Source organism: Mobula hypostoma, chromosome 24 (assembly GCF_963921235.1).
Source record: "Mobula hypostoma chromosome 24, sMobHyp1.1, whole genome shotgun sequence".
In the NCBI taxonomy this organism is placed as follows: Eukaryota; Metazoa; Chordata; class Chondrichthyes; order Myliobatiformes; family Myliobatidae; genus Mobula; species Mobula hypostoma.
In genome coordinates, this window is record NC_086120.1 from 47,206,409 (window position 1) to 47,232,686 (window position 26,278).

General features: G+C 44.1%; 1 protein-coding gene across 1 annotated transcript in view; it reads left to right on the forward strand.

Annotated features, from left to right (window-relative positions):
* Nucleotides 1-26,278, forward strand: part of LOC134337496 (unconventional myosin-Va-like) — a 175,412-nt gene that overhangs the window by 59,555 nt on the left and 89,579 nt on the right. The window contains exons 13-16 of the mRNA XM_063032562.1: nt 8,209-8,334; nt 9,249-9,332; nt 20,076-20,207; nt 24,439-24,536. Of these exons, the coding sequence (XP_062888632.1) occupies nt 8,209-8,334; nt 9,249-9,332; nt 20,076-20,207; nt 24,439-24,536 (440 nt within the window). The remainder of the gene's footprint in view (nt 1-8,208; nt 8,335-9,248; nt 9,333-20,075; nt 20,208-24,438; nt 24,537-26,278) is intronic.

Consider the following 26,278-nt stretch of genomic DNA (forward strand, 5'->3'; position numbering starts at 1 on the left):
TTATGCACACATTCTTTCTCTCACTCTCCTTTTTCTCCCTCTGTCCCTCTGAATATACCTCTTGCCCATCCTCTGGGTCACCCCCCCCCGTCTTTCTTCCCGGACCTCCTGTCCCATGATCCTCTCGTATCCCCTTTTGCCTATCACCTGTCCAGCTCTCGGCTCTATCCCTCCCCCTCCTGTTTTCTCCTATCATTTTGGATCTCCCCCCACCCCTCCAACTTTCAAATCCCTTACTCACTCTTCCTTCAGTTAGTCCTGACGAAGGGTCTCGGCCTGAAACGTCGACTGCACCTCTTCCTATAGATGCTGCCTGGCCTGCTGCGTTCACCAGCAACTTTGAGGCATCCTAAACTGCTAGTCGGGGCTGGTAGGCGAACTGGAGAGGATCTAAGTGTGGCCTAACCATAGGCCAGAGCAGCTCCAGAACGAGATTCTCCAGGGTCTTCATGATGTGGGAGGTCAATGCCACCGGTCTGTAGTCATTGAGGCCGCTGGGGTGCAGCGTCTTCGGTACAGGGACGAGGCAGGACGTCTTCCACAGTACAGGAACCCTCCGGAGCCTCAGGCTCAGGTTGAATACATGGCGAAGTACTCCACATAGCTGAGAGGCACAGGCTTTGAGCACCCTGGTACTGACACCATCCGGTCTTGCAGCCTTGCTTGGGTTGAGACGTTTCAGCTGTCTTCTCACCTGTTCAGCTGTGAAGCCCACCGTGGTGGTTTCGTGCGGGGAAGGGGTATAGTCATGAGAGCAGGGTGGGGGACTGTGAGGAGGGTAGGAGGGGAGAGTGGAATATGTGTTGGTTGGGTCCAACAACAGATGGCTCATGTGGGGGATGAGCAGGGGCCACAATGTCAAATCTGTTAAAGAACTGGTTAAGTTCATTGGCCCTGTCCACACTGCCTTCAGCTCCACTGTTGCTGGTTTGCCGGAACCCAGTGATGGTCCTCATCCCCCTCCAGACCTGTCTCATGTTGTTCTGCTGGAGTTTCCACTCAAGCTTCCTCCTGACCTGTCTTTAGCCTCCCTGATCCTGGCTTTCAGGTCTCTCTGTATTGCCCTCAGCTCCTCCCTATTTCCATCTCTAAACGCCCTCTTTTTAGCATTCAGGATGTCCTTAATGTCCTTTGTCACCCTTGGCTTGTTATTTGAATAACAAAGGACAGTTCTTGTCGGAACATTGCAGTCCACACAGAAGTTGATGTAATCAGTGATGCACTCTGTGAGCCTATCAATATCCTCTCCATGTGACTCACAGAGTGGTGATCTAAGGCTTTAGCTCTTCAAGGCTTCACTCAGAGAAAGATAAGGAAAGGAAAAATAGTTTTTTTTTCATTCTCTTTATATTTGCTGAGGTAGGACAGTAGAGATGACAGGCAGGATAATGCAAAGCTCCTCTTGCGGGATGAGGGAAGGCAGGGAGACCTCCAGTGTCCCTGACGACTACAACTGCGAAAAGTGCATCCAGCTGCAGCTTCTAACAAACTACGTTTTAGGAGTTGGAGCTGGAACTGGATGAACTCCAGATCGTTCGTGAGGCTGAAGAGGTGATAGATAGGATATGTAGAGAAGCAGTTCCACTCAAGGTGCGGGGCACAGAAAACTGGGTGACAGTCAGGACGGGGAAGGGGGAAAGGGCCAGTGCCGAGTACCCCTGTGGCCATCCCCCTCAACAATAGGTGTATCACTTAGGATACTGTCAGGGGGATGACTGAACAGAGGAAAGCTGGCAGTCGGGTCTCTAGCACTGAGTCAGCCTCTGATACTCAGGGAAGGGGCAGAAGAGGCACGTTGTGGGAATAGGGGATTCGTTAGTTATGGGAACGGACAGAAGGTCCTGTGGGCATGTGCGAGATTCCTGGATGGTATGTTGCCTCCTGGGTGCCAGGGTCCGGGATATCTCAGATCGAGTCCTTAGCATTCTTAAGTGGGAGGGTGAACAGCACTGGTACCACGTAGGTACCAATGACATATGTAGGGTGAGTGATGAGGTCCTGCATTGGGAGTTCAGAGAGTTGGGTGCTAAGTTAAAGGGCAGGACCTCCAGCGTTGTGATCTCAGGATTGCTGTCCGTGCCACATGCTAGTGAGGCCAGAGGTTGGAAGATCATGCAGTTTAATACATGTTTAAGGAGTTGGTGTAGGAGGGAGGGCATAAAATTTTCGGATTATTGTGCTCACTTCCAGGAAAGGTGGGACCTGTACAGAAGGGACAGTTTGCAACTGGACTTGAGGGGGACTAATATCCTAGCGGGAAGGGTTGTTAATGCTGCATGGTGGGGTTTAAACTAGAGTTGCAGGGGGATAGAAACTAGAGTGCCGGGACTGTTAGTGGGGAGGTTGTAGAGGCAGATGTTGGTAAGACTTCAGACAAAGTTGGGAATCAAAAGGTTGAGCATGGCGTGACAAAATTGAAAAGTGTGAATACAGGGCTGAAGATGTTGTATCTGAATGTATGCAGTATGTGGAATAAGGTAGATGAACATAGCACAGTTGCAGAATAGTAGCTATGATATTGTAGGCATCACTGAATCACGGCTGAAAGAAGATTTGTAGCTGAGAGCTTAATGTCCAAGAATGCATATTGTATCGAAAAGACAGGCTGGCATTGCTCTGTTGGTAAAAAATGAAATCAAATCATTAAAAAGAGGTGACTTAGGGTTAGAAGGTGTTGAATCATTGTAGTTTGAGCCAAGGAACTGCAAGGATAAAAAGACGCTGATGGCAGTTGTATGCAGACCTCCAAACAGTAGTAAGCATGTGGACTACAAATTGCAATGGGAGATAGAAAATGCATGCCAAAAGGGCAATGTTACCATAATCATGGGGGACTTCAATGTGCAGGTAAATTGGGAAAATCAGATTGGTGCTGGATTCCGAGGGGGAATTTTTAGAGTGCCTACAAGATGGCTTTTTGGAGCAGTTTATGGTTGAGCCCACTAGTGGATCAGCTATTCTGGATTAGGTGTTGTGCAATGAACCAGAATCAGTTGGAGACCTTGAGGTAAAAGAACCCTTGGCAGCAAGTGATTATAGTATGATCAAATTCACACTGAAATTCAAGAAGAAATTTGTATCTGTATTACAGTGGAGTAAAGGGAATTGCAGAGACTTGAGAGGGGAGTTGGCCAGAATTGAAAGGAAAAGAACACTGGCAGGGATGACGGCAAAGCAGCAATGGCTGGAATTTCTGGAAGCAATTCAGAAGGCGCAGGATATATACATCCCAAAGAGGAAGAAGTTTTCTAAAGGAAAGACGACACAACATTGGTTAACAAGAGAAGTCAAAGACAACATCAAAGCTAAAGACAGGGCATATAATAGAGCAAAAATTAATGGAAAGTTAGATGATTGAGAAGCTTTTTAAAAAAGATTGACTAAAAAAGTCATTAAGAAGGTAAAGATGGAATACGAAAGTAAGCTAGCCAATGATATTAACAGACACCAAAAATTTCTTCAGTTACAATAGTGTAAAAGTGAGGCGAGAGTGGATACCGTACAGCTGGAAAACGATACTGAAGAGGTAGTAATGGGGGACAAGGAAATGGTGGACAAGCTGAATAAATATTTTGCATCAGTCTTCACTGTGAAAGACACTGGTATGGTGGAAGTTCCAGGTGTCAGGGGTCATGAAGTGTGTGAAGTTGCCATTATTAGAGAGACTGTACTTGGGAAACTGAAAGGTCTGAAGGTAGATAAGTCACCTGGAACAGATGGTGTACACCCCAGAGTTCTGAAAGAGGTGGCAGATGAGATTCTGGAGGCATTAGTAATGATCTTTCAAGAATCACTAGATTCTGGAATGATTCCGGAAACTGGAAAATGTCACTCCACTTTTCAAGAAGGGAGAGGGAGAGAAGAACGGAAACAATAGGCCAGTTAGTCTGACCTCAGTGGTTGGGAAGATATTGAGTCAATTGTTAAGGATGATGTCTCAGGGTACTTGGAGGCACATGATAAAATAGGTTGAGGTCATCATGGCTTCCTCAAGGGAAAATCTTGCCTGACATATCTGTTGGAATTCTTTGAAGAAATAACAAACAGGATAGACAAAGGTGAATCGGTGGATGTTGTGTACTTGAATATTCAGAAGGAAATTGACAAGGTGCCACACATGAGGCTGCTTAACAAGCTACGAGCCCATGGTATTACTGGAAAGATTCTAGCACGGATAAAGCAGTGGCTGATTGGCAGGAGGCAAAGAGTGGGAATGAAGGGAGCCTTTTCTGTCTGGCTGCCAGTGACTAGTGGTGTTCCACAGGGGTCTGTGTTGGGACAGGTTCTTTTTGTGTTATATGTCAGTGATTTGGATGATGGAATTAATAGCTTTGTTGTAAAGTTTGCAGATGATATGAAAATAGGTGGAGGGGCAGGTAGTTTTAAGGAAGCAGAGAGACTACAGAAGGACTTAGACAGATTTGGAGAATGGGCAAAGAAATGGCAGATGGAATACAGTATCGGGAATTATATGGTCATGCACTTTGGAAGAAGAAATGAAAGGGTTGACTATTTTCTAAATGGAGAGAACATACAAAAAGTGAAATGCGAAGGGCTTTGGAAATCCTTGTGCAGGTTAATTTGCAGGTTGAGTCTGTGGTGAGGAAGGCAGATGCAATATTGGCATTCGTTTCAAGAGGACTAGAATATAAATGCAATGATGACATGTTCAAACTTTATAAGGCACTGGTAAGGCCTCAGAGTAGTGAGAGCAGTTTTGGGCCCCTTAGAAAAGATGTGCTGAAACTGGAGGTTCATGAAAATTATTCGAGGTTTGAACAGCTTGTCATATGAAGAGTGTTTGACTCTGGGCCAGAGGAATGAGGGGTGACCTCACTGAAACCTATTGAAGGGTGAATGGCCTTGATAGAGTGGATGTGGAGAGGATGTTTCCTATGGTGGGAGAGTTTAAGACCAGAGGACACAGCCTCAGAATTTCTTTTAGAAATCTCTGGAATTCTTTGCCATAGGCAGCTGTGAAGGCCAAGTCTTTATGTATATTTAAGGCAGAAGTTGGTAGTTTCTTGATTGGTCAGGGCATGAAGAATTACAAGGAAAGGGCAGAAGATTGGAGCTGAGAGGAAAATTGGATCAGCGTTGATGAAATACCCTAATTCTGCTCCTATATCTTATGGTCTTAAGCCATCAGGACCTCCCATCTTTAATTACTCAGAATCATGTCAAGTCCGTACTGATTCCATCACCTATCTGATTCCATAACTTTCTGCAACTTGTGCTGTCAGTTTTTTTTTGTTTTTATTTGCACAGTTTGCTGCCTTTTGCACATTAGTTGTCTGTTATTTTTCCCCATGGATTCTATTGTATTTCTTTGTTCCACAGCAAATGCCCTCAAGAAGACAAATCCTGGGGTAGTTTGTTTATTGAGATACAATGCGGAACAGGCCTTTCTAGCCCTTCGAGCTGCGCCACCCGACAACCCCCTGGTTTAACCCTAGTGTAATCACGGACAACTTACAATGACCAAGTAACCTACCAACCGGTACGCCTTTGGACTGTGGGAGGAAACCGGAGCACCCAGAGGAAACCCACATGCGGTCACGGGGAGAACGAAGTATAAACTCCTTACCGACAGTGCCAGGAGATGTGCACTTATGGTGTACTGTACTCTCTTCATATTTACTTTGAGCTTTGCTCAAAAGGTGAAAGACCAATTAATATTGTTACCATGCTGACCATAAAGGTGCACGTTGTTTTACTGAGGGCTGCAGACTTGAAGCACAAGTCAGAACTCTTGTGGTTCAGGTAGAGGTGAGAACTATAGAATGAGCAAAAAGATGAAGTAATGAGCATGAATAATTAGGAGCAATTATTTCCTCAATGTGTCCATAAGTGGAGGCCACCTGGAATAATCTCCTTTGCTTCTAATAATACTGATCAGAAGACCATTTTGTGTCACTACATGGTCCACATGTACAAGGACGCTTGGGGCCGGGGTGGACCAAGTCATACCTTGGGGTATTTAACAGTCTTTGCTTGCAAAGCAACCTGGAGACCTCTTGGAGGTTCAAAGCAAATTCATTGTTGAAGTATGTACGTTTGCGTTACCATGTACCACCCTGAGATGCATTTTCTTTCAGGCATTAATAGGTTGGGCTGGGGGAGGACAAAGGAAGTGCAATAGATTTTCTTGAAAAAATCGTGCATAACAGATTGACAAACAATGAGAAAAATGCAAACTGTAAAGTTAAAGTTGTATTGAGTATATATTTTAAAATGACTTCAGTGATAATATTAATATATATATCAAGATGGCGCTGGTGATAATTGGCAACGTTCTGTGGAGTGCAAACGATAGTTGCAAGTATTCTTATAAATTTACTTTGAACTTTGAAGGGTGAGTTTGTTGGTGTAGAATTGGTTCTGATTCTATCAGTGGTTATTGAAGTTATCCACATCGATTCAGGAGCCTGACGGTGGTGGTTGTCCACTGGGTCTGACGATGACAGGAGACCTGTGCAGGAGGAAAAGCTGTTGCACTGGGGTGGTTCCACTCTCTTGACCTCACAAGTCAGAGTCCACGATATCAACAAGTGTCTCAAGCTAGAGTCGAATGTTTGTCGGGTGATGATACCTGTTGCTGAACTTGGTGAGGGACAAACTGTTAAATAATAATAAATGTACAAACAACATTGAGAACATAAGTTGTAAAGTCCTTGAAAGTGAGTCCATAGGTTGTGGAGTCTGTTCCGTGTTGAGGTGAGTGAAATTATCCACACCGGTTCGGGAGCCTTGTGGCTGTATGGTGATAACTGTCCCTGAACCTGGTGCTCAAGTCCAGACACACACAATACAACAACGTACCAATGTTGAAACTTTACACCTGGCTGAATCTGCAGTGAAGGTGAACATACCAATGCTGCAAGTGGGCTTGATAGCTGATAGCTTCCTTCTGAGGAGCTGCATTTCTCACCGTTCTGAACCAGAAGTTGAAGATAGCAATGTGCATCATCATTACCATTTCTATCTCTGACTTAGAGAAGCTAATTGGAAAAAGCTGATTGCCAGCTTAGTGAGTTGTAAAAATGTAATCCTTTATGTATTGGAAATAAAATGCAGTAATGACATTTATACAGAAAAGGGCCATCATGAAGGATCCTATCTACCCTGCTCATGGACTGTTTGTCCCACTCCCATCAGGGAGGAGACTATGTAGCATCCACACCAGGACCACCAGACTCAAAAACAGTTACTTGCCCCAAGCAGTAAGGCTGATCAACACTTTCTCCCACGAACCCACCCTTCCACACCCCCAACCACCACTACTTTATCATTTCCTGTCAGTCACCTGATCTACAGATGCTTTATGTATACTAGCTATCTTGTGTATTTATATTGTTTTTTTTGTGCTGCATCGAATCTGGAGTAACAATTATTATGTCCCCTTTACAGTTGCTGGGTTAAATGTTGAGCTAACCAAATGTGTGTGTGTGTGTGTGAGTGTGTGTGTGTGTGTGTGTGTGTATGTGTGGTCAGTGATAAAGTTAAACTTTTAACAAGTTAAGCTTTTAGCTGGAGGAAGGTGTAGGAGTCTTGGATCCCATGCTGCAAGATTTGATTGGCTGTGACTCATTTTTGGAGGACCCTGTGGTTCATTTTGCTTGTTTCTGGATTCTGGTTACGTTTTATTTGCTATTTTGTGCGATTTTTGATTGGGGTGCTTCGGTGCAAACTAGCTCTGTGGCCTGGAGTCAATAAACCACACAGCACTGAAGTGAACTGAAACTGGACCATTTAGAGGAATCTGCGGTGATGTTTAATATTCTGTGAGTTGCTTGCGTTTTGCTGTTTGTGTGATTTGTTCTTTTTTCACGCATTCGGTGTTTGGTTTCTTTGGGTTCCATGGTGCTTCTTGGTTTCATGGCTGTCTGTGGGAGGACTAATGTCAGAGTTGTATCCTGCTTATATACTTTGATAGTAAAGCTACTTTGAATCTTTAAACACGAACCAGTGTGCTGTTCTTCATGTAACTTGCAAGCAGCAGTTGGTTTGAAGTTGGATGCACGGCTTTGCTAAGTGATTTGAAACATTACCTCTGTCCTGCCTTTTGATGCTGACTGGTCTGCGCAGTGTTTCCAGCATCGTTGGGTCTTTCATGGATTGACCAAGCAGGACATTGTGACCTCTCTCGAGTTGCTGATAGCTCTTCAGTTCGTAATTAATGGTCTAACACTTGTGTTTAATTTGAAGATGCCTAAAGGAACGGATGAGAAGTGGGCCCAGAAGCTCTTTGATCGGCATCAGCAAGCAAGTCGCTACTTCCAGAAACCCAGGATGTCAAATTCTGCTTTCATCATTCATCATTTTGCTGATAATGTATGTCACTGATTTTTAAATTCTACCTCTGGACTTAAATTAACTGTGACAAAAAACCTAAATAAATGCAATCAACACAGGTTACAAATGTGAAAGTTCACATTTTCTGGGCTTCCGAGATGAGAGAATTTGAAGAATCCTGAACATTCTAAATTTAATTTTAATAAAACTGGTGTGATTTGACACTACAAATTAAATATTGGCATCTCTTGTTTTCATTGGACTTGAGACTTACACGGATTATTACACAGATAATTTTTACTGTAGAGAGGCAGTGCAGAATAAGTCCTTCAGGCCAGGCTGCCCAGCATCCCACCAATTTAACACTCGCCTAACCGCAGGATAATTTTACCATGGTCAATTAACCTGCTAACTGGTATGTCTTTCAACAGTGGGAAGAAACCAGAATACCAGGAGGAAACCCACGTGCTCACACAGTGAGCGTACAAACTCCTTACAGACTGCGCCAGAATTGAACTCAGAACTCCGACACCCTAGGCTGTTACAGTGCCACGCTAGCCACCATGACATCACACATCTATTTCTGCTTTGAGAATGTATTGTTGTTTTGAGTATTACATAGTTAATTGCTACGTTTTGCAAATTCAGTGTGATGATGCATTTAAAATAAGATTCTATTGCCTGCAGTCATAGACTGCTCCTTCTGATATAGAACATGGGTCAGCACCCGCATCATGGGCTGAAGGGTCTGTAGTGATCTTTGAACCTGCTAAGATCAGTCTTACCCTTTCATCCTACATAGCCCTGCATTTTTCACTCAACAGAGCATTTGTATTAGCAGCAGGTACCATTTTATCAGCTTGCTTAAATTTGGGAGCTATAACATTTGAAATTATTGTCTGCTAGATTTAGCCATTGTAATCTCTAAAATATTGTTATTGTTTTTGTTTTAGGTGTTGTATCAATGTGAAGGATTTTTGGAGAAAAATAGAGACACAGTTTATGAAGAACCGATTAAAATTTTGAAAGCAAGCAAGGTAAGTTCTCATTTAACTTCGTGGTTTAAGTGTGTGTTGACTTAAGCCCATCACGCCTACTGAGGTATAGGCTAATAACAGCTGCGTGCCAGAGTCCCCTGTCCTGGGCCAGTCTTTCGGTCTTTCAAAGTGCAGCCCATCGAAGATCCTTCCTCTCCTGGGGTGAGGAGTTTGGAGCTTCTGCTGGTGTTTCTGTGGCTCCTGGTTTTTACGGGATGGGGTTGTTAGTCCCGTGCCCACCATCCTCCTTTCAGGCTGTTCCTTTAGGCATCTGAGATTAAAACACCAAACGCAAGTGTTGGACCATCCATTACTAACAGCAGAGTTCTGAGCAACTTGAGAGAGATCACAATATATTGCTAGGTCAATCCATGGTGGAAACTGTCAGCAGGTCTGTCAACATCAAAAGACAGAAACAGGTGATGTTTCAAGTTGCATTTTGGAGGAACATTCTTCCATTTGGTGGTATACATGTACAGTATACGGGTAAATAACAATGAACTTGAATAACAGTCAGCCAGCCTCTGTTCCTTGCACTTTCTACCCCGTCTCCAGGTTGTGTATAGGTGACAGTGCTGGAAGGCGTTTTCTATTTGTGATGTTGCATCCGACAATCCATCAAGCTGGTAATAAAAAACTTGCTCCACCATATGCCAAGTTGTGGCTCTAGTCTTTCCCTTTGTAATTACAGTAAACCACGGTGAATCTGAGTCAAGTGGACTGCAACTTGAGGTAATATTGAGGGAATCTGATGGTGGAGGGGAAGAAGTTGTTTCTGAACCGTTGAGTGTGTGCCTTCAGGCTCCTTTACCATCCCTATGGGAGCAATGAGAAGAGGGTGCGCCCTGGCTGAGGACGGTCCATAATGGTGGACACTGCCTGTTTTGAGGCATCTCCTGGTGATGTCCTCTGGTGGGGAGGCTGGTGTCCATGATGGAGCTGACTGAGTTTACAACTTTCGGCAGCTTTTTCCAATCCTGTGCAGTGACGCCTCTGTAGCAGATGGTGATGCAACCAGCTCTCCATGGTCACGAAACAGCGCACCTGGGTGTACACCGCAGTGACTGTGAGCAGTCTGGACTGCAGGTTTTCTGTAATATTGAGGGATTAGCTGGTAGCAATATTCCAATATTTGTCTGAAACTGGTTGGAATTCATTTAATTCCTGGATTTCACAAAGTTTAAGCAAAACCTCTTTTAATTAGCGAAAGATTTGCATGTTCATTTAGGCTGGCATTTCACAATAATACATAATCCTTTAATCTTATATCCTGAGCCATCATCTGAATTTGAATGTTTAGTGCAACGCAAGCAAAATGCTGGAGGAACTCAGCAGATCAGGCATCATCTATGGAAATTAATAAACTATTGATATTTCAGGCAGAGACCCTTCATCAGGACTGGAAAGGAAGGGGGGAAGATGCCAGAATAAGAAGGTGAGGGAGAGGGAAGGAGGACAGGCCTAGAGGGTGATGTGTAAAGTCAAGTGGATGGGGGGGGGGGATGAAGTAAGGATCTGTGAGGTAATAGGTGGAAAAGATAAAGGGCTGGAGAAGAAGGAAGCTAATAGGAGAGGAGAATGAAGCAAGGGAGAAGGGCAAGGAGGACATGGGGGCGGGGTGGAGGTGTTAGGTAGGTGAGGAGAGGAGGTGAGGCCAGAGTGGAGAATTGAAGAAGAGGGGAGGGGAAAAATCTCCAGAATGGCTGTTTAGTGACATATTTTGATAGTCCCTCCATATTCTGGCTGAGTGTAGGAGTCTACAATCATAGAGAAGTCCAACTGACTAGACAGGCCCTTTGGCCCATCTAGTCAATGCCAAACGCCAGTTAAGCTGGCTATTCCCAATGATCTGCACCGGGACCATAGTCCTCCATACCCTTACTATCCATGCACCTATCCAAACTTCTCTTAAACATTGAAATTGAGCTCACGTTCACCACTGGTGTTGGCAGCTCATCCACAACTTCACAACCCCACAACCCACTGAGTGAAGATGGTTTCCCTAATGTTCTGCTTAAACTTCTCACCTTTCACCTTTAACCCATAACCTCTGGTTGTAGTCCCATCCAACTTCTGGAAAAAGCCTGCTTGCATTTACCCTATCTATACCCCTCATAATTTCATATACCTCTATCAAATCTCTCAATCTCCTATGTTCTAAAGAACACAGTTCTAACCTATTTAATTTTTCCTTGTGACTCAGGTCCTCCAGACCCAGAAACACCTTTGTAAATTTTCTCTGCTCTCTTTTAACCTTGTTTACATCTTTCCTGTAGGTATGTGACCAAAACTACACACAATATTCCAAACTAGGCCTCACCAATGTCTTGTACAACTTCAACATAACATCTCATCTTCTGTACTCAATATATTGATTTATGAAACTCTCACAACATGCTGGAGGAACTCAGCAGGTCGAGCAGCATCCATGGAAAAGATCAGTCAACGTTTCGGGCCAGAACCCTTCGTCAGGTGAGAAGTCCTGACGAAGGGTTCTGGCCTGAAATGTCAATCGATCTTTTCCACTGATGCTGCCCGACCTGCTGAGTTCCTCCAGCGTGTTGTGAGTGTTGCTTTGACCCCAGCATCTGCTGATTATTTTGGATTTATGAAAGCCAATGTGCCAAAAGCTTTCTTTACGACCCTGTGACTCCACTTTCACTGACTTGTATACTGTACTCCCAGATCCCTTTTGTTCTACCACACTCCTCAGTGCCCTCCTGTTCACAGTGTAAGACCTACCCTGGTTAGTCCCAACAAAGAGCAAAACCTTAAATTCCATCTGCCATTTTTCAGCCCATTTTTCTAGCTGATGCAAATCCCTCTGCAAGCCATGATAGCTGCCTCACTGTTCACTACAACATGTCCCCAATGTTGGTGTCATCCACAAATTTGCCGATCCAGTTAACCACATTATCATCCAGATCATTGATATAGATGTCAAACAACAAAGGACCCAGCACCGATCCCTGTGACACACCGCTTGTCACAGGCCTGCAGTCAGAGGTGCAACCATCTACCACCACCCTCTGGCTTCTTCCGCAAAGGTAATATCTAATCCAATTTACCACCTTATCCTGTATGCCAAGCGACTAAAGCTTCTTGTCCAGCCTGCCACGTGGGACCTTGTCAATGCCTTACTAAAGTCCATGTAGACACCACCCACTACCTTGCCTTCATCCACTTTCCTAGTAACTTCCTCAAACTCCATAAGATTGGTTAGACCTGACCTACCATGCACGAGCCATGCTGACTATCCTTTGCCTCAGGGTAGCAAACACCACTTCCTCTGTAATCGGCACAGGGTGAATGAAGTTGATACCTTGCTTTTGCCTCACTTCTATAGACTAATACAGATGCAGAGAACACATTTAAGATCTTCTCCCCATCTGTTTTGACTCCACCCTTCGGGTATTCCAGAGGACCAATTTTGTCCTTAGTAATCCCTTTCCTCTTGTGTTTGAAAACAATTGAACTTCCATTGAGGATTTGTTTTAAAAAAAAAAGTTGGAAAATGGAAGGTTGTGATCCTGCATGTCCCTTGTTTTCAAAAATCTGAGTATAATTGAAGGCATTTTATTCAGTCAAGGCTCATTTGCCTTGCTGGCTGAGATGGTGTATAATTCCCATCCCTAGTTACCTGGTGGTAGTTAGGCCTTTTTAAACTGCTGCATCTTCAAAAGGCGATGCCTGAAAAAGGCAGCATCTGTCGTTAAGGACCCTCACCACCCAGGATATGCCCTCTTCTCATTGCTACCATCGAGGAGGAGGTACAGAAGCCCGAAGACACACACTCAATGTTTTAGCAAATGCTGCTTCTCCACTGCTATTGGGGCGCCATGGTACCGTGGCAGCTCGGGGGTTCAGTGTTCAGAATTCATTTCCGATCCCGTCTGTGAATGTGTACGTTTCCTCCGTGGCTTCTTGTATGTTCTCCCTGTGAACATGTGGGTTTCCTCACTGCCCTCACTTTCCTCCCACATTCCAAAGACATACCGGTTAATCGGTCATTGTACATTGTTCTGTCACTTGTTTGATCATTTGTGTCCTACGGTGTGGGCAATCATGGCCTCTCTATTAATGACCATGATTGTCCTTGGTTACTTTTCTTCTACAGAACTGGTTTGCCATTGTCTTCTGGGCGGTGTCTTTACACGATGGGTGAGCCCAGCCATTATCAATGCTCTTCAGAGATTGTCTTTCTGGTGTCAGATGTTGCATAACCAGGACTTGTGATGTGCACCAGCTGCTCATACGACCATCCACCTCCTGCCCCCATGGCTTCACGTGACCCTGATCGGGGAAGGTGGGGGGGGGGGGTGGTTCAGCAGGTGCTACACCTCTTTCAAGGGTGACCTGAGGGCTAGTGGGGGCAAGGAGTGCTTTGCACCTCCTTTGGTGGAGACATGTGTCCACCCCACCACTTGTGATTAGGCCAGGGTTATACTGGGGGGGTGGGGGAGCGGCAGCCCGACCTGTTAGGCTGGAAGGGTCTGTTCTGTGCTGCATCTCTAAATGAATATCTGAATGGTCGCAAACACCACCTTGCTATTTTGCTCTCACTACTACATTTAAAAAAAATTTCTGATTGTAACTTAGTTTTTTTTAACTGTCCTGTACTGCTGCCGCAGGACAGCAAATTTCAAAGCGTGTCTGTGGTAATAAACCTGATTCTGACCAGTTTATTATTCAGATAATAAACGAGAATTGTGTTTCTTATCAGAGTCCTGGATTCTGCTGGTATTATCAGATCCTTCAGGTGTCAGTATTCCCCCAGTGCTTTTAGAAGAGTGCAGGGTGATTTGATTGTACTTCCAGTCTGCTGCGATTGCATTTTCAAAAAGGTGTCATTTCAGCTCGCTTTGCACTGTAATTACCATTATAATTAAACTGCATTTGCTTTCTACGTGCCAGCCTTCACAACTCAGTAACCACAGGACATGTTCCCGTTCCATTAGTGAAATGCTGTCATTCTGCAGCTGTAATGCATTCCTCCTCTCCCCCTGCTGCGAAACATTCCGTGTGCCCATCTCTTCTATCGTAGGCTGGACACCTTGTGAATATTACACAAATGGTTCCTCCTTTTTCATGATGTGGCCGTCTCTGGGTCTGGTCTGCTCATAGTTGCAAAGAGTTTTCCCAGTGCTCTTAGCTTCTAGCAAGCCCCACTTGCTGTACGATTAGATCAAAATAAATTCATGATCAAAGTACATACGACTCTTGTTGTTGTTATACATGTATTACTTTTATTGTTTGCACAACTTAGTTTTTTCCTCCACATCGGGTGTTTGACGGTCTTCCATTTAATGGGTTCTGTTGGGTTTCTTTGTGTCTGTCTGTCAGGAGACAAATCTGAGGTTATATATAGTTTGCATACATAGAACATAGAATCTACAGCACATTACAGGCCCTTCGGCCCACAATGTTGTGCCGACCATGTAACCTACTCTAGAGACTGCCTAGAATTTCCCTACTGCATTGCCCTCTATTTTCCTAAGCTCCATGTATCTATCTAAGGGGCCTTAAAAGACCCTATTGTATCAACTTCTACCACCGCCGTCGACGGTGCATTCCACACACCCACCACTCTCTGTATGGAAAAACCTACCCTGACATCCCCTCGGTACCTGTTTCTAAGCACCTTAAAACTATGCTCCCTCGTGTTAGCCATTTCAGCCCTGGGAAAAAACCTCTGTCTATCCACATGATCAATGCCCCTTGTCATCTTGTACACCTCTCTCAGTTCGCCTTTCATCCTCCGTCGCTCCAAGGAGAAAAGGCCAAGTTCACTCAACCTATTCTAGTAAGATATGCCCTCCAATCCAGGCAACATCCTTGTAAATCTCCTCTGCACTCTCTCTGTAGTATCCACATCCTTCCTGTAGTGAAGTAACCAGAACTAAACAGAGTACTCCAAGTGGGGTCTGACCAAGGTCTTGTATAGCTGTAACATATGTTGATAATGTACTATGTTCTGTGAACACAAAATAATCTGCAGATGCTGGGATCAAAGCAACACTCACAGTACGCTGGAGGAACTCAGCAGGTCGGGCAGCATCAGTGGAAACGCTGAGTCGACGTTTCGGGCCAGAACCCATCGCTTCCACTGATGCTGCTCGACCTGCTGAGTTCCTCAGCGTACTGTGAGTGTTGCTATGTTCTGTGAATGTCTACAGGAAAATGAATCGCAAACTAGTATATAGTGACAAAGTTCAAAGAAATATTATAGAATCAATGAAAAACTGCAGATAAACAAAGAATTTCAAACAACCAGTGGATAAAAGGAGGCAAATCATGCAAATAATAGAAGTAAATAAATAATCGTGAGAGCATGGGTTGTAAAGAGTCTTTGAAAATGAGTGTTTAGGCCGTGGAATCAGCTCAGTGTTGGGGTGAGTGAAGTTATCCACGCCGGTTCAGGAGCCAGGTGGTTGAAGGGTAGTAACTGTTCCTGAACCTGGTGGCATAGCACGTGAGGCTATGGAACTTCCTGCCCAGTGGTGGTAGTGAGAAGAGAGTACATGTATCTATATGTTTAGGTTAGTATTGATAAGCGTGCCACCCCATTTGGTATCATTATCCAATTCTGTATTCTGCCAATCTAGCGTAATGTAGCTGAAATGAAATTGCAGTTTGAATCTCTCCCCAGACGCCTTTTGTTCTAATTTTTTAGCAGGGTTTTGGCCAGTTGATTTTTAGATTTGATAATCGATGTTACCGATTGTGTTTCAACCTGTAGTGTAGTGCAATACTTTTTTTTTAAGTTCAATAGCTCTGGATGCAACTTGCTCAAACCTAAAACTTTTTTTTTCTCTCTTTGTCAATCCTGATGAAACGATGCAGAAGGTAATTTTCTTCCTCTTTGTATGACCACTGTCCTCACTTTTACTAATAGGATCTATTTATTGGTTGAGATTGTTGCCCAATTACATTCACTGTACCTCTGATCCCTAGTAAATGGAATGTACTTTATTCCTGTACTATCAAAGCCCTTGATTTCCTAAGCTTTAGATTCTATGGACATTTAGCAACTCTGCTTTGCCATGTGCAGATTGGATAATCTCGTTTCAAAATTGACTGTAAGTTTATCCAAAGGAGGTTCATGAAAATGATCCCGGAAATGAAAGGTTTAACGTATGAGGAGCATTTGATTGCCTGTACTTGCTGGAGTTTAGAAGAATGAAGGGGGGCGCAGGAAAATCTCATTAAAACCTACCAAATATTGAAAGGTCTAGACAGTGGATGTGGGAAGCATGCTTCCAGTAGTGGGAGATTCTAGGACTAGAGGAACAACTTCAGAATGGAGGGGTATCCACTTAGAACAGAGATAAGGAGGAATTTCTTTAGCCAGAGGGTGCTGAATCTGTGGAATTCATTGCCATAGACAGCTGTGGAGGTGAAAATCACTTGGTATACTTAAAGCAGAGGTTGATGGATCCTTGAATAGTAAAGGCATCAAAGGTTATGGGGAGGAGGCAGAAGAATAGGTTTGAGAGGAACAATAAAGCAGCCCTGATCAAATGATGAATCAGACTCGATGGGCTGAATGGCTTAATTGTGCTTCTATGTCTTATGAATATGTTGTACTGCAACACCATGTTGCCCGTTTCTCTCTTCACAGCTTTAGGATTAGTTAATGTTCTTGTTGTGGCCATGCTTCGTAAGAACTTGCTCAAGCCTAAAGCTTTTATGTGATGTCGAGCTTATTGGGAACTTGTTTAATATCACATTTGTTTAATGAAATAATTGGGTTGCTTGCTGTTAAGAATAGTTTTAATTTTGACCACGTTCACATAAGCACATGGTTTTTCTCCAGCCTGGGACGGTAAACTGTGCATTTGGGAATTTTGTTCTAACACTAACTATTTTATTTTACCATTTCTCCTGCATGGAAGGGTTGTTGGATTTGGGTGTAATGGGGGGCGGGGGAGGGGCGGAGTTTCAACTTTGTCTTGCCTATCGATGGTTTTAGAAAAAACTTGTGTAAGTGTCAGCTTGCTATGGGCTCCACATTCATGATGAACATTTCAAAACCAATCAGACTTGAAGTCGGGACATCTGTGCTACTTTCTTGCCTTCTTCCCTATCAAATGTTTTATTTTGCTGTTTTGCGTAAACTTCATTTTGATTTGTTCTGCTATCTTCTGCTCCACATCACTGTTGGTCGGCCTGGCAGCGAACCTACTGCAGGGATGTGGCAGGAATAAATAGGGATTCTGCAGATGCTGGAAATCCAGAACAACACACACAAAATGCTGGAGGAACTCAGCAGGGCAGGCGATTCATCTATGGAGATGAATCAACAGTCAACGATTCAGGAAGAGACCCTTTATCGACTGGAAAGGAGGGGGCAAATGCCAGAATAAACAGATGGGGAGAAGGAAGAAGGGCAAGTTAGAAGGTGATAGGTGAAGCCAGGTAGGTAGGAAAGGTCAGGGCTAGAGAAGGAATGTGATGGGAGAGAAGAGTGGAGCATAGGAGAAAGGGAAGGAGGACGGGACCAAGAGGCAGGTGATGGGCAGGTGAGATGACGCAAGAGGCCAGAGTGGGGAATAGAGGAGTGGAGGGGGAGGGAATTTTTTTAAATGTATGTAACCAGAAGGAGAAATCAATATTCATGCCATCAGGTTGGAGGCTACCCAGAAGGAATACAAGATTTGCTCCTCCACCCTGAGGGCGGCTCATCATGGACTGGAATGTTGGCCATCGGGAAGTTCTGCTCTACCTGCCAAAAGTGGAACCCCTACCATCATCTACAGTATAGGACTAATCATCTACTTCAAGGAGAAAACTCTCCTGGGTGATTTGTGAGATAGTTCATGGGTGTTCAGGGAAGTAGAGGAAGAGATGTTTACCAGGTGTTAACCATGTTTGAGTGAGAAGGAGATGTAGATAGGGATTGAAACTCCCAAATACTCCAGAAATTGAATGGTGGAAGTGATTATTGATATGAATTTTAAATTCTGAGCTCTGGGTATGGGAGATTGTCAAGCTTATCCAGATACTGGGCAAATAAATTTGGGATAGGGTGCTTTCAGGGAGCTGAAATTGGTAATAAAACTGGAAGGCAAACTGTGGCAATGTCTGAGTTTGAGATGGTCTAAGCTCCTGCTGATAGAGATGTGAAGCTTGGTTTCATGATGGAAGATGGAGGTTTTGCATCACTGACTTCTGTTCTCTCCATTAACTGGGAGGGAAACAGGAGAAAGTTGCTGTTGGGGTTGAGCTGAAGTAAGCTCTTGGTGCTTGGTACATGACTGCCCAACAGAGACTTGGTTTTGATGACTTTTGGAGGGGACCCCAGTTTTAGATGTTGCTCAAGGCCAGAATGCTTGTCGGGAGAAGTGGTTGCGGAATGTAAATCTTAGAATATTAATACGAATACTTCAAGAGTAAATTCTCACTCCAGTCTATAAGGAGTTTGTCGTTTTCCCAAACACAAGAGATTCTGCAGATGCTTGAAATCTGAAGCAACACATGCAAACGTCTGAGGAGCTTTGCTGGCCAGGCAGCATCTTTGGAAAAGAGTAAGCAGTTGATGTCTCGGCCGAGACCCTTCATCAGTCCTGATGAAAGTTCAAAGTACAACTTATTATCAGATTACATACATGTCACCACATAAAATCCTGAGATTCTTTTTCTGCAGACATACCTGGCAAATCTAGAGAACAGTAAGAGTAAACAGGATCAATAGACAACAAACTGTAGAAATGTAAATATAAACAAATAGCAATAAACAACAAGCATGAAATAACAAGATAGTTTTTACAGTGAGACCATTGGTTGTGAGAACACCAGAAGTGGAATGAGTATAGTTATCTCCCTTTGTTCAAGAGCTGATGGCTGAGGGGTAGTTACTGTTCTTGAACTGGTTGGTGTGAGTTGTGAGGCTCCTGTACCTTCTACCTGAAGGGCAGCAATGAGAAAAGAGCATGGCCTGGATGGTGAGCATCTTTGATAGATGCTGCTTTTCTATGGCAATGCTTAATGTAGATGTTCTCATTGGTTGAGAGGGTTTTACCTGTGAATTACTGGGCCATATCCACTACCTTTTGAAAGGTCTCAACCTGAAATATTGACAGTTTACTCTTTTCCATAGATGCTAGCTGACCTACTGAGTTCCTCCAGCCTTGTGTGAGTGTCTCTGTCTGTCTCTCTCTCTCTCTCTCTCTGTCTCTCTCTCTGTCTGTCTCTGTCTCTCTCTCTTTCTCTCTCTCTCTCTCTCTCTCTCTCTCTCTCTCTCTGTCTCTCTCTCTGTCTCTGTCTCTCTGTCTCTGTCTCTGTCTCTGTCTCCCCAGTTGCCACGTGGGTGATCCAGTTTCCTCCCACATCCCACAGACATACGGATTGGTCATTGAATTGGTCACATGATTGTAATTGGGAACCGTGGGTTCATTGGGCTGGAAGGGCCAGTTCCTGCGTTGAATCTCTTTTTAAAGTTATTGTATAGAGGTAGAGTGAAGAATTTTGTGGGTCTTGGTAATTTGAGTTTGGTTGTAATAGCATTGAAATCAACTTTAATGGGGAAAGGTCTCATTACTCTTGACTGGAAATAAGGTTCAGACAATGTCATGGTGATGAGTAGTGGAATTCCTTCACGGAGTTGTCTGAGATCTGAATTCAAAGTGGGGTTTCAGTCCAATCTCTCAAACACTGTTGCCCGCTGGACAATGATACAGGACAGAATCTGTGTTTTCTTGAAATAATATCTCACTGTTAACCTTCCTTCATTCTGTTGCTCAGTCAATGTTGATTGCTGAGCTGTTCCAGAAGGAAGATGTTTCTTCAAGGCATCACACCTCCAACATCACGCTAAGGTCTCTAAGAAAAGCGTCACCTGCGACGAGTGAGCACAAGAAAACTGTGAGCTATCAGGTAACTTTGTTATTTTTACAAACATTTAATGCTGCTGCCTCAACTGTCTAGTTACACTCAGTGGCGTCTTTAATAGGTAGAGGAGAGGGCCTCATAAAGTGGCCACCAGAGTGGAACCTGCTCTGATCTGCTGCTGCTGCAGCCCATGAACTTCAGGTTTCAACGCATGCATTCAGAGATGCTCTTCTGCACACTACACGGATATTTCAGTTACTGTTGCCTTCCTGTTAACTTGAACCAATCTGGCCATTCTCTTCTGACCATTAACAAGGTACTTTCACCCACAGAACAGCTGCTCACTGAGGATTTTTCTTTTCTCGCCCCATTCTCTGTAAACTCTAGAGACTGTTGTGTGTGACAATCCCAGGAGATCAGCAGTTTCTGAGATGCTCAAACCACCCAGTCTGGCACCAACAATCATTCCACAGTCAAAGTCACTTAGATCACATTTCTTCCCCAATCTGATGTTTGGTCTGAACCTCTTGACCATGTCGACATGCTTGTATGTATTGAATTGCTGCCACATGATTGGCTGATTGGATATTTCCATTAATGAGCAGGTGTACCTCATCAAGTGGCCACTAAGTGTATGACATTCTTGTACTTTTCAAGAACCAAAGTGACCCGAAATGTTTCCATCACCAAGGATTGTTTGAGTGTAACCATTATGATGTCTTCTAACAGTGGGATAAAGCTAGAAACACAAAATGATGCTTCAGTCAATGTTTTTAATTTGGATTTTTACCATGCTATGTATAATAGTGTTAACTTAAGCATCATGGAAATATATGGCCAATGAAGCTTAACGTGTAATGCCCATGTGAATTCTCCTTGCATTATCACACTACCTTACTATTTTCCTGCACTGCTTATTTTTCTGTATAAATGCCTGTATTTATTGCAATTTAGTTTTTAAATTGTGTATTGTAATGTGCTGCTGTTGCAAAACAACAGATTTCGCAACCTATGCTAGTGATGGTAAACCTGGTTCTGATGATTTCTCCTTGCACTGGAAGTCTTGCCCAAATTTTATTGCAGAAACATTAAATCATTGCTACGTTGTTCAGATTCTGATTAATTTTCACATGAACAGTAAAATGAGTCATTTGCATTAACAACCCACTCTCAACACTGTGCTGGGAGGCAGCCTGCCAGTGTCACCACGCATTCTGGCACCAACGTAACATACCCACAATGCTTGGCAGAACAAGACAAGCAGCAAGAATGACAAGACGACAACAGGGAAACGAGCCCTTTTACCACCCACCCGTTCGCGGTCTCACGCAGACAGGCCTTCAACTCCAGATCAGGCTGCCTTGGGCCTCGAGTGCTAGACACTCAAGCTGCTGTTCTCCAGTCCCTGGCCCAGACTTGCAGATCTCAGGCCTCTGGCTACTGGGTAAGCTGGCCCAGGGGCTTCGACTTTTGGGCTTCTCACCTCCAGGTGACAACTGGGCACACTGGAGGTTGCGGTAGAACAAAGGACTCTCCGGAAAATCCTGGCAATCCTAGACAATGCATGCCACTTTTAGCTGAACAGAGTGCTGAATGAGGTCATTCTTGCCCTCTACCATTAGACTCCATAATGAGTTAATCTACAGCCGGCGACGTGATGACCCCCTCCTGTTAGACCGTTATTAACCTCTGTTTACCACACCCTGCTAACGCAGACACCCTGTGCAATACTGCCATCACTTATCTGGACATTGTGAATGTGCACCCATTACTGTATAATATTATGGTAATTCTTGCACTACCATCTTATCAGTGTGACTTGGAAATCCTGTTATCTTTGATTTATAAATCTTGTATATCTTATTTTTTAAGGTAACTTATCTTTTCATTCTTTCTATATTTGTATATCCATGCACTTGTGACACTAATTTCCTCTGGGATCAATGGTGTCTGTGTGAAGTTTGCTGGCACGTGCTTCTGCTCCATCAGACATTTATCTCAAGTGAAATGGCACTGACTCCTTGTTGTGTGTCTGACACTGGCGAGGGTGTGTCAATACCTCAGTCATAAGCTTGCTGCTTGTGGCTGGTGTTTGAACATAGAACAGTCCAGCCCATGATGTTGTGCTGATCTTACAACCCGCTCCAAGATCAATCTAACTGTTCTCTCCCTGCAGCCCATTACCAATACAAACCCGCAGGGCGCCACGGTAGCATAGTGGCTAGTGCGACAGCATTACAGCGCGCATTTCGGAGTTCAATTCCGGAGTCTCTGTACGTTCTTCCTCTGTGCATGTGGGTCTTCTCTGGCTCATCTGGTGTCCTTCCACCGTCCAAAGACTAACTGGGTAGGTTAGGGTTAATCGGGTTGTCAGGGGCTGCTGGGGCGGGGCAGCTTGACGGACCTACTCCACATTGTATCGCTAGATAAAGCAGCCCCCCACTTTTCTATCATCCATGCGCCTATTTAAGACTTTCTAATGTCCCCAATGTATCTGTCTCTGCCACCACCTTGTCAGGGCATTCCATGCACCCCCCACTGTGTGAAACAAAACTTGCCTTAAAATCATGCCCCCTTGTAAATTGGTCATTTCCACCCTGGGATAAAGTCTCCAGCTATCCACTCAGTCTATGCCTCATCATCTTGTAACCTCTATCCAGTCACCTCTCATTCTCCTTTGCTCCAAAGAGAAAAATACTAGCTCACTCAGCCTATCTGCAATAGATATACACATCCAATCCAGGCACCATTCTGGTAAGTCTCCTCTGCACCCTCTCTAAAGCTTCCACATCCTTCCCATAATGAGGCAACCAGAACTGAACACAATATCCCAAGTGAGCCCTAACCAGAGTTTTTCAGAGCTGTAACATTACCCTGTGGCTCTTGAACTCAATCCCCTGACCAATGAAGGCCAGCGCATCATACACCTTAACAATCCTCTCAACTCACACAGTAACTTTGAAGGATCTATGAATGTGGACCTCAAGATCACTCTGTTCCTCTCGCATGCTAAGAATCTGGCCTTTAACCCTGTATTCATTTTAGCTGCTGAAACGCCCGTGAGTGAGCTACAAGTCTGACACTTGCTAACGTTTTGCATCACTAAGATCTGAAACTAATGCTGGACCCCAGCATCAGTTGGGGTGTAATAGTGGCGTGCTGCCATTCAGATCTAATGCAGAGTAGTGGGGGAGGGAACGTCGACTCAGACCATGAGAGGCCTGCGTTGGGCATTTTCATGCCTTACAAGGCGCAGATTGGAAGTCTGTGTGGGGCGCCACTCCTCGCACAGACTAGAGCAATGTGTGATTAAGTGCCTTGCTCAAGGACACAAACACACTGCCACAGCTGAGGCTCGAACTAGTGCCCTTCAGATCACTAGAGGAACGCCTTAACCATTTGGCCACGTGCAGAGTAAGACTGGAGAAGCATTAGCAATGTGGGACTTTGAGGCTTCTGGGCTAAGAAGCAAAAGGGTTGGGGGGCGTTTACTGTATTTCTGTGGTCCAATTTTAATCATTCTTGAATTTTAATAGTTTGATAATATAATCGTATTTAAATATTTTAATCCCAATGGAGGGTGAAGGCCCAGAGAAGACCTATCCTAGGAGGTGGAGGACTATCTATTATGCGTGAGTGGGTGGGTGGTCAGGAGGGAGGGAAGGGACTTGTTTTTCTGTTGCTTCATTGCTGCTGTTCTGCTGAATACTGTGGGCGTGCTATGTTTGCGCTGATATTTACGAGCTGCACCCAGCACGTCCTCAGAACACACAAGACGCTGGAGGAACTCAGCAGGTCAGGCAGCATCTATGAAGGAGAACAAAGAACCTGCAATAGGACTGGAAAGGAAGGAGAGGACGCCAGAATAAGAAGGTGGGGGTGGGGGGTGTGGAAGGAGGACCATCTAGACGGTGGAAGGTGGAACCAGGTGTGGGGGAGAGGGGTGATGGATTGAGAAGCTGGAAGGTGATGGGTGGAAATGCTGAAGGAGGAATCTGATAGGAGAAGAGAGGGGACCATGGTTTCAATCCCTGCCATGTGTTGGCTGTTAATGCAAAGGAATCTTTTAGTTTGTGTAAAAGCTGTATTCCTCTTGAGACTTCTGTTGGAGGAATTGAACAATATAATTTGTCAATGAGGAGCCTTGTCAGTATTTCTTGCTGTGAAAACTATTTAATTAAGAATGAGTAATATTTAATATTTAGTATTGAGGACATTGAAGATTAATGCATCTTCTATGCATTACCTAATGATTGATGTACATTTTGTTTTGTAGTTTCGAGCTTCACTCCATCTGCTTATGGAAACTTTAAATTCTACAACCCCACATTATGTTCGCTGCTTGAAACCAAATGATACAAAGCAATCTTTCTTGTAAGTAAACTTGATTTGGCTGCTTTAATTGTCATTTAATATAAATGTTTGTAATATCTTCCGAGATGGTGCACAATTCCAAAGCACTAAAGAATCAATTAAGCAATTAATAATAAGAATGATTAATTTGTAAACAAGAGAAAATCTGCAGATACTGAAAATCCAAGGAACACACACAAAATGCTGGAGGAACTCAGCAGCCCAGGCAGCATCTATGGAAAAAAAAAGTATAGTCAACGTTTCAGGCCGAGTGTCCTGCCGAAGGGTTTCAGCTTGAAAAGTTGACTGTACTGTTTTCCATAGATGCTGCCTGACCTGCTGAGTTCCTCCAGCATTTTGTGTAATTAATTTATAAAGTACTTTGTATCACATTGTGGCTATGAAAAGCTCTTTACAATGGGATAAGGTGCAAATATGCAAATTTAAAAGAAAATTAACGAAAATAAAAGACAAAAAGATGTTAGTTAAAAGCCAGGTTAAATAAATAGCTTGTGATCTGATGTTTAAAAGTGTCGACTGAGTCTGCAACCCTTGTAAGTTTTGGGTGTTGAATTCCACGGTTTAGGAGCGTAATTCAGAAAAGCTGACCTGCCAATTATCTTTAGAGGAGATTAAGTTTAAGAGACTGGCAGAAGAAGACCTGAGAGGTTGAACAGGATTATAAAATGAGAACGATTATGACAGAAAGGATTATAATACTTCAGTGGTTTAAAAAGAAACAGGTGATTGAGTTGTGCAGCAGGGAAATGGGCTCTTTGGTCCAATTTATCTGCGCCAAAAGAGTGATTTGTTATTTACAGTATTTGTTTATTGAGATTGTGCGGAACAGGCCGTTTGAATCATGTCTTCCAGCAATCCCCCCCCACAATTTATTCATAACCTGATCACGGGACAATTTACAATGACCAATTAACCTACCAACTGGTATGCTTTTGGACTGTGGGAGGAAACCAGAGCACTTGGAGGAAACTCGTGGTCACAGAGAGAATGTACAAATAGGCAACGGTGGGAATTGAACCAGGGTCGCTGGTACTGAAAAGCATTGCGCTAACCACTACCTACTGTGTTTCCATGTGCTGGCAGAACATGGAACAGTACAGGCCCTTTGGCCCACAAAGTTGTGCCTACCCTTTAACATACTCCCAGATCAATCTAACCCTTCCTGCATATTTTCCTTTTATTTATGTGCCTATCTACGAGTTTCTGAACTGTGCCTAATGTGTCTGCATCTACCACCACCCTCCAGCAGGGCATTCCAGACAAACACTACTGTGTTTATGAAAAAATAATTACCTGTGTCAAAGGTCAACTGAAGGGGTAGCCAATCAGGATCGAGGCAAGTGAACGGGGTCCTATATAAATGCGAGCACTCCCAGAGAGAAATGGCAACAACTGCGCACTGAGGACGTCACCTCGACTGGTGATGAAACGCATGCAAGATAATTGCCAAGCTTGGCAAATCCCGCCCCCTGGACTTTCCTCCAATCACCTTTAAATTATGGTTGCCTAGTATTAGCCAGTTTCACCCGGGGTGGGGGGAAGTCGTGGGCTGTCCTCTATCTATGCCTCTTATCATCTTGTACACCTCTATCAAGTCACCTCTTATCCTCCTTTACTCCAAAGGGAGAGGCCCTAGCCCTCGGAGCCAGATGGCAAATGGGTGATCATTCCTTGCTCCATTGTAAGCAGGGCCAACTGCTACTGACACTGACCAGTAGGAGGCAGAGATGAGTTCAGCAAAT